The sequence below is a fragment of the Sinohyriopsis cumingii genome, chromosome 5, assembly GCF_028554795.1.
Source record: "Sinohyriopsis cumingii isolate HCF-2022 chromosome 5, ASM2855479v2, whole genome shotgun sequence".
Lineage (NCBI taxonomy): Eukaryota > Metazoa > Mollusca > Bivalvia > Unionida > Unionidae > Sinohyriopsis > Sinohyriopsis cumingii.
Genome location: NC_142965.1, coordinates 111,358,907 through 111,373,274, shown reverse-complemented (window position 1 = coordinate 111,373,274; position 14,368 = coordinate 111,358,907). Strand labels below are relative to the sequence as shown.

At 35.1% G+C, this 14,368-nt stretch overlaps 1 protein-coding gene across 1 annotated transcript in view; it reads left to right on the top strand.

Moving 5' to 3' along the window:
* The window catches only part of LOC149799996 (metalloprotease mig-17-like), a 28,446-nt gene extending 15,663 nt beyond the window's left edge, over positions 1-12,783 (top strand). The window contains exons 7-9 of the mRNA XM_089957160.1: positions 9,067-9,202; positions 12,041-12,151; positions 12,581-12,783. Of these exons, the coding sequence (XP_089813286.1) occupies positions 9,067-9,202; positions 12,041-12,151; positions 12,581-12,616 (283 nt within the window). The 3' untranslated portion in view covers positions 12,617-12,783. The remainder of the gene's footprint in view (positions 1-9,066; positions 9,203-12,040; positions 12,152-12,580) is intronic.
* The last annotated feature ends 1,585 nt before the right edge of the window (positions 12,784-14,368 follow it).

Sequence of the window (14,368 nt, the reverse complement as noted above, 5' to 3'; positions counted from 1 at the left end):
TATGTTGTTGGAAAACATAATAAATTAATTGTTGCTAGATAGTGTCAATACACTCTATGTATTCATAGTTCGATTAATCTTTTCTTGAAACAGTCACGCGATGTCTAAGGATAACTGGAGCGTTTGGGACAAGCATTAGTGTGTCTACTGGTCTTTAGTTCTTGTTGATGTTTTTAAACAAAGAGAGCAATCACAGCTGTTGAGTAAAATAATCCACACATTGATGCCCCTCATTGCAAAATCATATTTACAATAGCTGATACAATGGCACAATGCACCTTAATATTCTGGTATGTAAGGATGTTGTGATTTTAGGAACACGTTCGGAAAAAAACGTAGACTGTTGTTGTATTTTGGATATATACTTTGCAGGATAAAATCGGAGAAGATGGCACCGTGTTTCTTGCTTGTGTACGTTCATTAATCAAGAATATTTTCTCGTCCAAAGATTGTAATTCAGACATGTAAATAGCTATGGTTTAGTCGTCTCAGCTTGTGTCTTCCATTTATAGAGAAGCAAACCATATGCAATCACCTGTCCTGTCCAACGAAGAAATTATATCGTTCAGGGCGGTATTTGCCACTTTTTTCCAAATGGAACAAAATTTCATATGTTTAAAATTTGTTCCTTTCCTTATTGGATATCTTTGACCATTGCAAACAATTAGTCAGGCAGGAACACCCCAGGACCACATATGATTCTGCAATCGCACTACTGATTCTAAGTTTTCACCAGATCCATGCATTGAATATTATTTTGATGTGTAAATAATTTCCATAGACGTTCTCAAAAGATCTTTGACAACGTTGTTTTATGTTGGTGTTGTTTATTTGTCAAAAGGCCTGGTTAAGAAATTTGTTAAGTAAGTGTCTTATTTCAGAGGGTGTCCTTGACATTATTTCAATGAGTTTAGGTTTGATTGCACTTTACAATGGTTTTGTTTCTATATAACTAACCGTATGGACCAGTTTGTAGTAAATGCTTGCTAAAAGTGTGTACGTGATGGTGGCGCTAAAAACATCAATCAATGCGCGATGCCCTTAAGGGTAGCGTAGTAATTCGGGTTGTGTTGCTTAATGTGTTCTGTGAGCAGTGCTGTCAATGAACAAGGTTTCCACAGAATATATCTGCTCTTTATCCAAATGTATCCTAAACCGTTAATTTTAGGTGTGCTTTCCTTTTTTGCCGATTGAAGTTGCTGTCGACATAATTTCTGAACCAGTTTTTATTTAATTTCGAATGTGCCACAAAGGTAACAGCACATGTTTGATCAGAGAGTGATTTCACTTATCTTGTTTTCTCTATTACACACGTATTCGTGCCTGTGGTCAAGAAAGTCATTAAATATATCAAAGTAGTTTTAGCACTCTGGTTATAACGTTCCAGCCAAATATTCGATTCTGAAATAATTGTCAGCACCGTTGAAAATTATTTCCGGTTCTGATGATTTTTGTCGATCTATCATCAATTCTAACTCATTATTCCATTTTGTGACAAATTTGGATGTTGACGATTGTCTTAGAGGAAAGCTTCTTCTTCAGAATAGCTGGAGTGACACTTGTCCAACACTTCTTTTATACTGGCTTTCGTATTCGCTGTTTATAAGGAATTCATACCACCTTGACCTGGGCACAAGCAGATGATAACGTGTTTTCATCGGAATGTTCTTGTCTGATCAGTCCCAATATTCCTGCACTGCCATAATAATGTATTAGGGGGTATTGCAGCATCATAACAAAACGATAACAACGGAGAAGCAGAACATATGTTTAAAGATGGGTTTTCATGAGTTTCATCATATTAGAAAAAACTTGATTTATATCCGATCGTTTCTGGTGGGAGGACAATTGCAAGTGGCTACAGTAGGAAATATGTTTGTAGTGTCTACAAGTCGACGTTTCTGATTTTAAGTGCTTGTTGCGGTGGAAGTACGTCGGTTTCTTCATCAAAAGTGGCCTTTATTTGGATTTCTTCTTAGGAGTGGAGGATTTATACATAGGACGAGTTTTGTGTTGGAAATGGTTTCTTGCGGGATTCAGTAACGTATACCTTCAAAATATCAATAGTAAGAGTTGCATAGTCTTGTGGAATGAATTCCTCTTAAATGGTGTGGTAATAATCAAAGTATTGTATAGTTACATTACATTCCTTCCAGAAAACTCGGTGTCAAACTGACCATAGGCGTTGATGTATAAGTAGTCTTCAAGCGTTGGTCAATGTATGTACATCGGCATCAGTTGAGTATTCTAAGCAGTGTGATCTATGGAAGAAGAGTTTTATATGCTGGACATGGGTTATTCCTGGGATCGGTACTTTATCCTATCAAAATAACAATAACTTAAAAATATAGAAAAATGATTTGGATTTCAACAAATTGATAGTAAAGGCGTATTTGCTGCGCAGTAAATAGGCTACCTAGACTATCCTCTGTTAAGATATACATGGGGTCAACATTAAAACCGGCGGATAGAAATAGTGACAGATCTGAATCTCTTTACTCATATTTAGTCAGTTTCTGGCCACAACGGGAATTCTATATGTTATCTTTTCCTGGCAAATAAACATACCAGGCACACTAAATTATTCGGAATGGGTTTATGCAGATAATTGTCACGAAGCCACAGGAGCTGAGTATTCTTTGCATTCGTGATTATGGTTGAATTTTTGATAATTAAAATGGTATGTTAGTGCATGGATGACATCCATAGATGGGCACTAGACATCATTCCTGTCGATTGTATAGGTACCGTGCTGTAATTGGGTCGCATAGGTTCTTTTGCCAAACGTTCAGTGTGAGTTGTCGGAGAGGGAGCATATATACGCACCCGGGGGTATCAATAACAAGCTATCTTTGTGAGTAGTATGTGTCGTGCATCAAGTACGTGGTCTTCGCCCGTTCTGCAAAGGATCTGTCCAAACAATCTGTCAATTTGATTCATAGGTTAAACCTCAAACAATCTGTCATTTTTTTTTTTTACAGTGTGTCGAAATTATATTTAACCTATTATTAAGCGTCTAGCCTGTAATGGATCGACACTTGTGTAATCGAGAAATAAATGTTGAAATTTTTCAACAGAAATTATGAAAATTTCCACATCTGACCAACGATGTATTTCAACCTTTCCTCGTGAAAATCAAATGCGTCTGAAGAGTATAACATATACCATACGTGTGTATATATATATATATATATATATATATATATATATATATATATATATATATATATATATATATATATATATATATATATATATATATATATTGGCTGCTCTGATATCATGCCGTCGTCCTAGGTTTGGCCTTGGGGAAATTATCAGGGTTCCACGCATTGATTTTCTTCCCTATGGAACAGTGAGGAAAATAGTCGTTTTCAAATTGTATCAGTTACAACGATGTAGGCACTCGGATCCAATAGCCAATTAACTCATGGACGCATTAAACAGTACATATCCAATATTCTTCTAAGCCATTTTTACTCCATATTACTATTGCATCCGTAGAATATGTGAGCGAAGACTGAAGACAATTTATGGCATTTGCTGAAACAATTTACTTATTCTTCGTGTCATTTTATTTGACGATGTCCAGTTGGATAACGCTGAACCATAATTTTTTCTATTCAGGGTACTCACATTAGCTCTAGCCATCACATGCGTGTAGGCTATAAATCTCTGATCCTGAGCGTTATTACTCGTAACAATACTTCGTTTGGTGGACGGTAATTTATCGACACGAACAACTTTGCGTACCTTTTCCAAATGTGATATATACCCCGTATGATGGCGAGGTTTCAAATTAGCTATGTAAAATTCATCGATGACATTTTTTTTGTAGATTTTGTCTTGTGTCGAAGATTTAGGAAGAGGATCATTTCGTAGGACACGTAACTGTCTTGAGTCATTGTCAGACGCCAACGAGTTTGATCTCCAGCTTGGCACAAAGATTTACACAATTACACAATTTTCACCGCTTGTTGCAAATTTAGTTGCATGTCACATTCTTCTTCAGTTGAATGCGAAACCAGTCTTATGAGACAGCCAAACGATGCTTATATTGGCCGATCATGGATACGTCGGCCTTGGGAAGTAATTGAGAGGTGTTGGGATGGGATCCATCATTACCTCTTAAATAGCTCGAAACAGATTCCTATCAAAACGTATGTCATGGCATGAGACAAAACGAAATATCATCGTAGATTTGGGTGTGGCTCTACCTTTGCAGGTTGCGATAATTTAATGACCCTCGACGATTCACGTTCAACTTGTAAGGAATATATATATATATATATATATATATATATATATATATATATATATATATATATATATATATATATATATATATATATATATATATGTGTGTGTGTGTGTGTGTGTGTGTGTGTGTGTGAGAGAGAGTATGTGTGTGTTATGTAAGTTTAATTATACTGAGCGATTACCTTGTGTCCGTGACTGTAAGTTATAAGCATTGCGAACATTTGTCCACGTTTATATTACGTAGCAATTATCAGTCTTGTTGAGTGTTAGACGAGACTTTGCTGTTTGAAATCTTCATATTCTGTGACGTAATATCTCAAGTGCAAAGGGGGTGGAAATATGGATTAAATAAACAAAAAGTGCATTCATGTTTTGGATCAGAATTTTCAGCTGTGCTCTTTAAAAGCTTCAATTGAGTGACTAAGGGCTTATTTATCAGTTGTATTTAAATGCGGTACATAAGATTCTTGAGAAATAATTCAAGGACATTACGTTACATGAAGACATTCATTTCAGAATTTACTATATTTTCTTGGATTAGTGATTGGACATTTAGTGTATTTTTGGATTTAATTCATAGTACTTTCGGTGTCGTTTGAAGTTTCATTTTGCATTCTATTGAAATAAATAAGTGTTTAAGTTTGCTTAAGTTATATATATATATGTATATATATATATATATATATATATATATATATATATATATATATATATATATATATATATATATATACAGATGAACCTTTTACTCAGAGATTTACAATTCCTGATTCAAAAAATAAATGCACATCCTATTTACGGAGATATCCAACTCTACACTTCTCGAGAAAAATGTGAAGGTGACTGATACATATTGGAATATAAAGTACAATAAGTCACAGAAGGTTCACGTAGTCAAAGAAACGGAACTTCATAAACAGAAGAAACCATGCCCAGAGATAAACGTTGCGCTACATGTCATCATTCTCAAGAAAAAGGACATTGTTTTTTGTAGGCTATAACGAAAGTGAAAAAGTTAACGTTATTATATTTTGTCAACATTGCAAACAGCACAACCCATTCTAGCAAAGGATCAGATTATAAGAGAAGCAGAATAACAGATTGCAATGGAACACTTCTAATCGAAATCGTGGGAATATAATTTAACTCACGAGATGTATGTGAAATTCTATCATGAGTCTTATTCATGAGAATATAGCAGCAGAACAAATCATTCCATGGCTTTATTTCTTTTTTTATAGTCTTCACAACGTATCAACGCACCGAATCAGTTTTGTTTCTTGGCAGCAATTTGTTTGGCTTTGATATGGCATACATGAAGCTGTATTTTATTTCTGACAGAACTGATTGGCCTTGATAATAGTCGTTGGGTTTGAGAAAAATGTCTTCTACATTTCAACATCAGCTCCATCTATATTCAATCTTTACTAGAACCAAACCTACTGCATTGTCGGTGTCGCAAGTTATTTACAAACGAGATTTCATACATTCTAATACTTTTTACATTCATCAAGATGCAATTTAACTGACTGATAGTTCTGTTTTAACGGTCCTACTTCTGTTCTTTCTTTATAGTAGTTATCTTCTTTTGTAGCATTCTTTGCTTATCATCTTGATATGTTTGAACAAACATCTTCCTCTTTTGACATGCTTTTAAAATCATTGATATGCATTTTTACGAGGATTGGAAGTTGAAGAAAATGTTTTGTAAACCAAGTCACGCTCTAGGATAATCAAAGAAACAAACATAATTATGCACTTCAGTATCCCGGTAACAAAATGTTTTCGTTGCAGGCATGGTTATCTGTAATTTCATTTTTCCTCCGTTTTACAAAGCACAAAACGTTCACATATATGTATGTATGTATGTATGTATGTGTGTGTGTGTGTGTGTGTGTGTGTGTGTGTGCAAAAGTCCCAATGTATCTACAGAACCACGTTTGCAAATGGTGGTCTAATGTTTATTTTCTTTTCTCGTACACGGTCTTATTGATCGTATAACATATAGTATACATCATTGATAATATAACATAAAGATTTTTTTCGGATGGATACTTCACTCCCCTAGGTCGTGCAGTATCCATCCGACGAAACGATGTCATATTTTCCCATACAAATGCAATAACTTGTTTATCATAGACTCATTTTCTTATTACCTAAGGCTTAATTATATAAACAATACACTACAAAAACAAAGTAATTTAATTTACGCTGTTTTCCAAAATATAACCACAAGAGCAGATTCATCAACAATATCAATACGACCATAACTCCACCCAGCAAAACTTGAACTTAGTCGCCCGCTTGACATCACTTTCAAAAGGAATTGTCGCTTTTAGTCTACTTAAAAATGAAATTTAGAGTCATATTCTGAAAAAACTCGCATTGCTACATCTTGTCCAGTTGGTCTGGAATGAATGGATTTTCGTTGCTTTTTGTCGATTCTACTCACGTCTGCTGGACCGGATTTATTAGCTGTTTCATTTCCACACAAAATACACGTGTCTATGATTGAGCGTGTGTGTTTCTGTTCTGTCACTGAATGCGTAAAATCATAATGTGGAAAATATACGAACCCTTTCAGTTCTAATTAGCAAAAGACGCTATGGAATATAACGTTCATTTAATTCTGAGTGACGTAAGGAGAATGTTTTTACAGTTGGAAGGTAGTAGAAATTACATTACAATTTCGAAATGTGGAATCAAGATATAGAACGCATGACATAGCTCTTGTAATTCGGATTTGCATAACTAAGATAGTACATTTTGAGGAAATTCAAGATGGAAAAATGTAAATATATTTTTGCCATTCTTATTACCAGCTAAAGTAGATATGTTTATACCAGGTCACTTGCATGCTCCTCCAGCTATATGATGACCTTATGGCGTTTATCGCTAGCTTAGATCCGAAACATTGTATCGAAAACGTTATCGCGGAAAATTGCAAAGCTGCTGTTGTGTCACAATCCATTCAGCCAGCGGAAATAAGAATTCTTCGCTGTCTTGGCTTGTTGGGTCTGAGGCCCTTACTTTTCTACCAAAACGTTTAATTGCATTTTTCCCACTAATTTAGTACTTTTGCTTATAACATTTTACGTTTATGACAGATATGCAATAGCCATTGCCCTCAGTATGCTTTGGTCTGCTATTTTCATATACCCCCGAATTTTCAGTTCGGCGTCCCTCACGTTTTTTGAGTACATTGTGAATATCACGTTCATTCATTTGCTTGTTATAAAGTTTCATTTGTGACTCAGAAAACTCGTCCCATTGTTCACTGTATCATCTCTACTTTCAAATAGACGAAACAGCTGTTCTACTTCATTCACAAACAGATCTAATAATAAGCTGAAACCTAAAGTCTACTACATGAGTGTACATGGTTTGTTTACAAACTTGTTCCTAATACACTTTATTATATGCTCATTATTTTCTCCGTTAACTTTACATTGTCCGAATCGTTCAGTATTTTACGATATTGCACACCTTCATATTGCACTCACGTGCAGGACACGTGTGCCCAATAGTGTATTAGGAACTACTTTGTAAACAAATCATGTACTCTCGTGTAGCATCCGCTTTACGTTTTGGTTGATTAAATTTGTTTCTGAATGAACTAAAGGAGATGTTTCTTGGACTGCCACATACCAGCTGCTTTGCTACATTCAGCTTTAACATTTTTGATACAATGTTTCGGATTTTGGCGATAGACGCCAGATTTCATAACAGTGCTTTGGTACCTACAAATAACATGCAAGTTATAAAGGCATAATCTGTCTCCTTTAGCTGGTAATAAAAATGGCAAAAAATATACTTACAGTTTTACATTCTGAATTTCCTCAAAATGTACTTTCTTAGTTCTGCAAATCCTAATTACATGAGCCATGTCATGAGTTCTCAAGCTTGATTAGACATTTCGAAATTGTACTGTAATTTTGTCTATATTCCAAGTGGAATTACATCCTCCTTATTGAACTAAAATGAAGAAGAAAAAAAACCCATTAAATTCAACAGCGTCTTTGTAATAATTGCCATTGAAACACTTCATATTTCCCCACATTATGATTTCAAATAGTCAATGACAGAACAAATACACATGCAAATATAAACACGCTTCTCCCGCGCTGCGTCAATCCGATGTATTTCATGCACAATTTGCACAGATAGATCCAGTCCATAATCACGAAATTTCGTAGAATCGACAAAAATACCAAAATCTATTTATTCCAGATCAAATGGAAAATGTGTTACAATGCGCATTCATACACAATATGACTCCAAATTTAAATTTTAAGTTGACAAAAACGCCATTTTGTTTCGAAACTTATGTCTAGCGCGCGACAAGTTCCAATTTATCTGGGCGTAGTTATGTGCGCATTAATAATGTTGTTGTTGTGTAATGATGAATCTGCACTTGTGTATTTAATTTGGAATACTGCATACATTCATTTACGTTGTTTCTTGTAGTGTATTTTTTATATAATTAAGCCTTAGGTAGAATAAGAAAATGAGTATATAATAAAAAGGTTACTGCATTTGTATGGGAAAATATGAACTCATTTTGTCGGATAGATATACTGCACTCCCAAGGTCGTGCAGCATTCCATCCCAAAACGCGTTAATATTTTCCCATACAAATGCAGTAACCTATAAATTCTATCTTGAGGCACACGTGTCGTGTACGTGCGTGCAATGTCAAGATGTTCAGTGTCGTAGAATACTGCACGATTCTGACAATGTAAAGTTAACAAAGAAAACAGGAGTATATGATACATTATTTTAACTAACTATATATTCGCATTTCAGAAAATGCGTGACCGAACCGGGTAGCTTTTACAACGATCAGGAATATATGGGTTATCTCAAGCATGAGCCAGGAGAGGTGTACACTCCTGATCATCAGTGTAGACTCATTATTGGACGCAATTCTAGATGTTGCGAGGTATTACATTGTCTGTGTATGTGTAGGCGAGTGGAGTGGAGTAAGCATGCGTGGTTATGTTTCCAACTTCAGGATAGAAAATATAGTACGATAAGTGTTATCAGAATATTCGGAAGAAGACGGTCCACACAAAATTGAGTGGTATTTATATGCACAATTATGCATGTGCTACTGATATGAAGTGTGCTGATTACGGCCAGAAGCTGGGTTTACAGTAAGGCTTGAGTTTACAGGTATATGAACGTTTCACCAGCCGTGTATTCCACCTATCAGAGATTCTGACACCGAAGCTCCTGTTGTAAGACTCAATAAGAATAACTATTACATAGTTTGGTATATTAAGACAGCAATGTTTATACCAAGCAGAGCTTCTAAAAGCCATCTGATAGAAACATTCAGATACCCAGTACTAGACCAATAAGGTCCTTTCTGTCAAGGATAGTGCTGCGCCTATATATCTTAGTAGTAGTTTAATAAGTTTCGGAACCTAGAGTTGGTATAATCATGGTAGGTTGTTTGCAACGTTTTGCACAGTGGAGCTGCGGTGTCACAGTGGTTAGTGTACATAATTCACAACCGAAGAGTGCAGATTCGAATCCTACCAACCTGGGTCAGCTACCGTGGTGTTCACTTGGGCAAGGCACTTTAGTCTAACTGGATCGGCACGAAATAACATACTTGTGTGGCTATGTCCGAAAGCATCAAATCAAACTGTACATACTGTATAAGAATGGCATTATATAAGCAATGTACGTCTTAATCTACTCAGAATGCCTTTTTGTGACTAGTGCAGTAGGAGTATAAATAAAGATGCTATTGCAATTTGTTGCCATTGTGCAAGGCTGCCGTTAATAGTGTGAATTGTGATAGGTTGGCATCTATGTTTTGTACAAGATACAAGTGTTATTGAAATATTAAACATTGTGAATAGGTAATCATTTGTTGCGTGTAAATAATGAAACTGAATGAGAGAACTGCATTCTGGATGCTTTTAAGGAAGGCATCGTTGTCGTTGTCAGCGTCGACGTCGCAGTTTTTGACGTTGCGCGTGGGGACGCGTTTCTGTATAATAGTGTCTGCACATGCGATCCTGTACGTTTTGTCATGCGGTGCGTAGTCCAAATATGAACTGCTTAAGGACTCACGGTACTAGTTCAGTTCGCATAGTAAACCTATGCAAACCCCATGATATTAAAAATTCAATAACTTAAAATTTAAAATTTGAGTGATCATGATCAAACACATATTTATCAGCATAGATGAAACCTGGATGTCAGCTTCTTTGTAGATTAAAGGATATGAGCAGCGGCATTTTCTGGACCTGCATGTGTTTGATCATGTGCTTTCAATTCCGCACCAAAGACTCAGGTGCTAATTTTAGTAATGAGTGTTCCGAACTCAACACTGTTAAAGGACTGAAATTCCATCAATAAAACAATGTCTCTGTTTGTTTTCACTTACAACTAGGATAAGCTCTCAAAAGTTTCTTTTTCCTAAAACATAATTTACATTATTAACTACTCATGACAGCCTAACCCAAATATACTCTATTTTAGGTTCACCCATTTCCAGGCTGGTTCCCATTTTTCCATACCATTAGCACCGTGTGTCCTATATTCACCCTTGATTTTCTTGACAGCCCTAGGAATAGTATAATACATAAGTAAAAAATGTGCGTAGTCATGCTAGTCAGAGATTACATTTGTGAATATTACATTATATTGCAAGTTCTTCTTCACCTAAAGACTAATGATGCATTTCAGGCAACATTTAAATATTTGAGCTTTATTTAAGAAAGTAAGAAAAAATATTAAAATAAAGCCGACTTAAAATAATCATCTTTTTAAATATCACCATTTATCGCTATTCAATTTAATGCTGAAATATATTACCAGCCTTATAATATTATGTAATTAATGAGTAAAAGGTCAAGGTGACCATCTATATGTACATGTATTATTACAGAAAAAGAGATTTAAATGACAAAAGTTACCTAAAATTCCCCCCGGAAGACATAATTTAAAACTAAGGTAAAGATGACATAAGTCCATTAAAATGCAAAATCATGAACTTTCAAAACATTCACTGAAAGAAATTAGAGTACTACAAAATCATGAGAGGTCTTCACCATTAAGCATGGTGGAAAAGAGCTCAATTATCATATCTGAATCATTATGTTTCAAAACACAAATAGAAAATATCATATTGCTTACTGTAATTACTCTATAAATGGTAAATTGTATAAATTTTATATGCGCATCACTTAAATATAAACCAAAGTGCTAAACACTCCACCTAACATAGTTAAATCTACACAATGTTTCCCCTCCCCGTTCTTGGCAACAGTTGATATATCTGAATACGCATTAATATCTTACCTAAAGTCACTCTGTGGTTTACAAAATGTATTAATTTTGCTTGTTATCCACAAATAGAACCATGTGATTGTATTTATAGTAAAGTTAATTACACTTGCATACGTGGAGACTGTGTATTGCTGTGGCTGTCTATAGGACTCGCGGTAGTAATTCAGTTCCCATAGTAAACCTATGTTGGAGCAAGACTTTAATATAGGACACACGGTACTAATGGTACTATTTGCGCTGTGTAATAAAATAATAATATTGTTGTGACAATTTCTTAGCACACTTGGAAATTAGAAGAGAAACAAACGCATTCAACCCCACCATCTAACATAACCTGCTAATAATGTACTGCTAGGCATGGTTTTAAGTCGTTTCCATAATTATCAATTGTAATAGAAATTCCAGTTTTGAATAGATAATTAGATTACTTCTGAGTCCTCGAGCTATATATAATCGTTCGTCTTTTTTTAAGACTGCTTTCATAACCGTTTGCCACTCAATGAGGTGTTTAAATCCATCAACGGGTGAATGCATGCCTAAACTTCACGGAGCAGCCAGAGGAACCAGATGCGGAAGCCGGATGGTAATCTCTCTCTCTCTCAATACAAAATACAACTGGTGTCTTAGGTTATAATAAAAACTTACAAACCAAATGATCAGACAAGTTTTTATTGGAAAACGATAAGACATTAATGTATATAGCAAATGAAATGTTGAACAGTCGTTATTACAACAATTTCAAAATGTTTTATAATACAATAAACTTATACGTTGTCAGTAAGCACAAATATTATCTCTGCTGCAAGTCAGTACAATTAAAAACCCCTTAGTGGCTACGGTGGCAATAGCTACATGTATTACATTATATTATTATTTTTTTACCAGTACACAGACACAAGCGATATATATATATATATATATATATATATATATATATATATATATATATATATATATATATATATATATATATATATATATATATATATATATATATATTCTTTTTTCACAGTGGTGCATTGACGCAAAGTGTGTTCCAAAAGATTGAAACATTCGAAATAGGTGATTTGTTGCCAAGGGGGAGAGGTTCAGTTGTCAGAATTCCGAGCGATTTAGATTCGAAACCTGCTCGGACTAAACAGGATAAATATCCACTAGGCCTACTTACCTCGACTGACCCTGCAGAATACAAATTGTGTGAGATTTTTTCCACTGTATAGCAAACAATTATAAAAACAATTTAATTAAATTTTTGAATGTAACTGTAATTCGTAATTCATTTAATAATTAGTGAAAGTTTATGTTGTGATCTCTATTCGATTACAATTATTATTATGTGCCGATAATGTTGACGATATTGATAATGATGAGGTTGCTGCTGATGATGATGATCATGAGGAGGAGGATGTCGATGATGATGACTACAACTGTTCTACACTCTTTATGTTTTAAGTTTATGAAATGAGGTTTCGCCTATCTCATTGCTTTCGATAAATCAAGATGACAGTACATCAAAGCAGTGGATGCATTTTGCAGCCCAAGCTGCAGCATGCCTCACTCAGACACGTATGAAATCGAATAAGGTTGCCGGACCGTCTAGGTGATAATATAAAGAAAATCTGCCCTTGAATTGTCGGTTCCAACAACTCATATGGAATTATACTTTTGAATTCAGTAAATCTTTACACGTATACTGATTCTGAATAGACAAATGAATTTATTAATAGCATTGAAACCTATATTCTTCATTATTCAAGGTGCATTGCATATGTTTCCTATATTTGAAAACATTTGACATATTGGTGTCATTATATTTCGTAGAGTATCAGTTTCCACACATGTTTTGGTGGCGTCAAAAGCAGTTTAAAAGACAAACGAAACACCAGCCGCGTACGATGCGGAACTAATTTCTTTGTGGCTTATACATTCCTAATGATCACTGTAAGCTTACCCACGGTCCACTTTGTAGAAACCTTACACAAGGTCCCCTCTTCTTGCAAGAGGTTTGTGGGTTGGCGGATTGTACCTTCTTTAAAGGTGTCCGATTAATTTGGTTCTCGTTATTTAGAGGTTGACCACCCTCGATGTTATTGCCCGGTTCGAGTAAATATAAATATAAGTGATGAAACTTATAGGTGGAATATATAGAGATCTGAGAAGGATATAAAACAGACCAACACGAGCCCCCCGTACATGTAAACAACAATTTAATCAAGTACATAAAACAACTGTGAGAATTCATTACATCCGGAATATACTCTGCATCTAGAAATAAAACTTTCACCGAATTACAAAGAACACAAATATATTTAAATAAAGTAGCCGATCTGTTTTACTGATAGATTTAGTTCATCATATGATCGAGTGGACAATCGAAGTCAATGCCTTGTGCAACTGCATAACCTGCTTCTCCGTTCACTCCACTGCCACTGTAGGTGTTTCATCGACCTCCCCCTTTGTTGCCTCTTTCGGTCCTCAACTCTATGCGTAGCACGTATATTCACATATACCTGGATCTCGGGATAATACGTCTCACTATACGTCTCAGGATTAATACGTCACAGAGATAATACGTCGCAGGATCTATTTTCTCCCTTTTAAAAATCTCACTATCTTGCGAAGAACATTTTAGTACGAATTGACGTAAGTTTGATTATTTAAATTTCCAATTATACGGCGCATTGATCTTCATCCATAAGCTCTTTCGTTTCCCTTCACGACCTCATTTGTCTTTTACTCAGATCAGTGGAAGTGTGATTGTAGTTCTTATTGGTAATGTTTGATTACGGTTGGGTTTCGT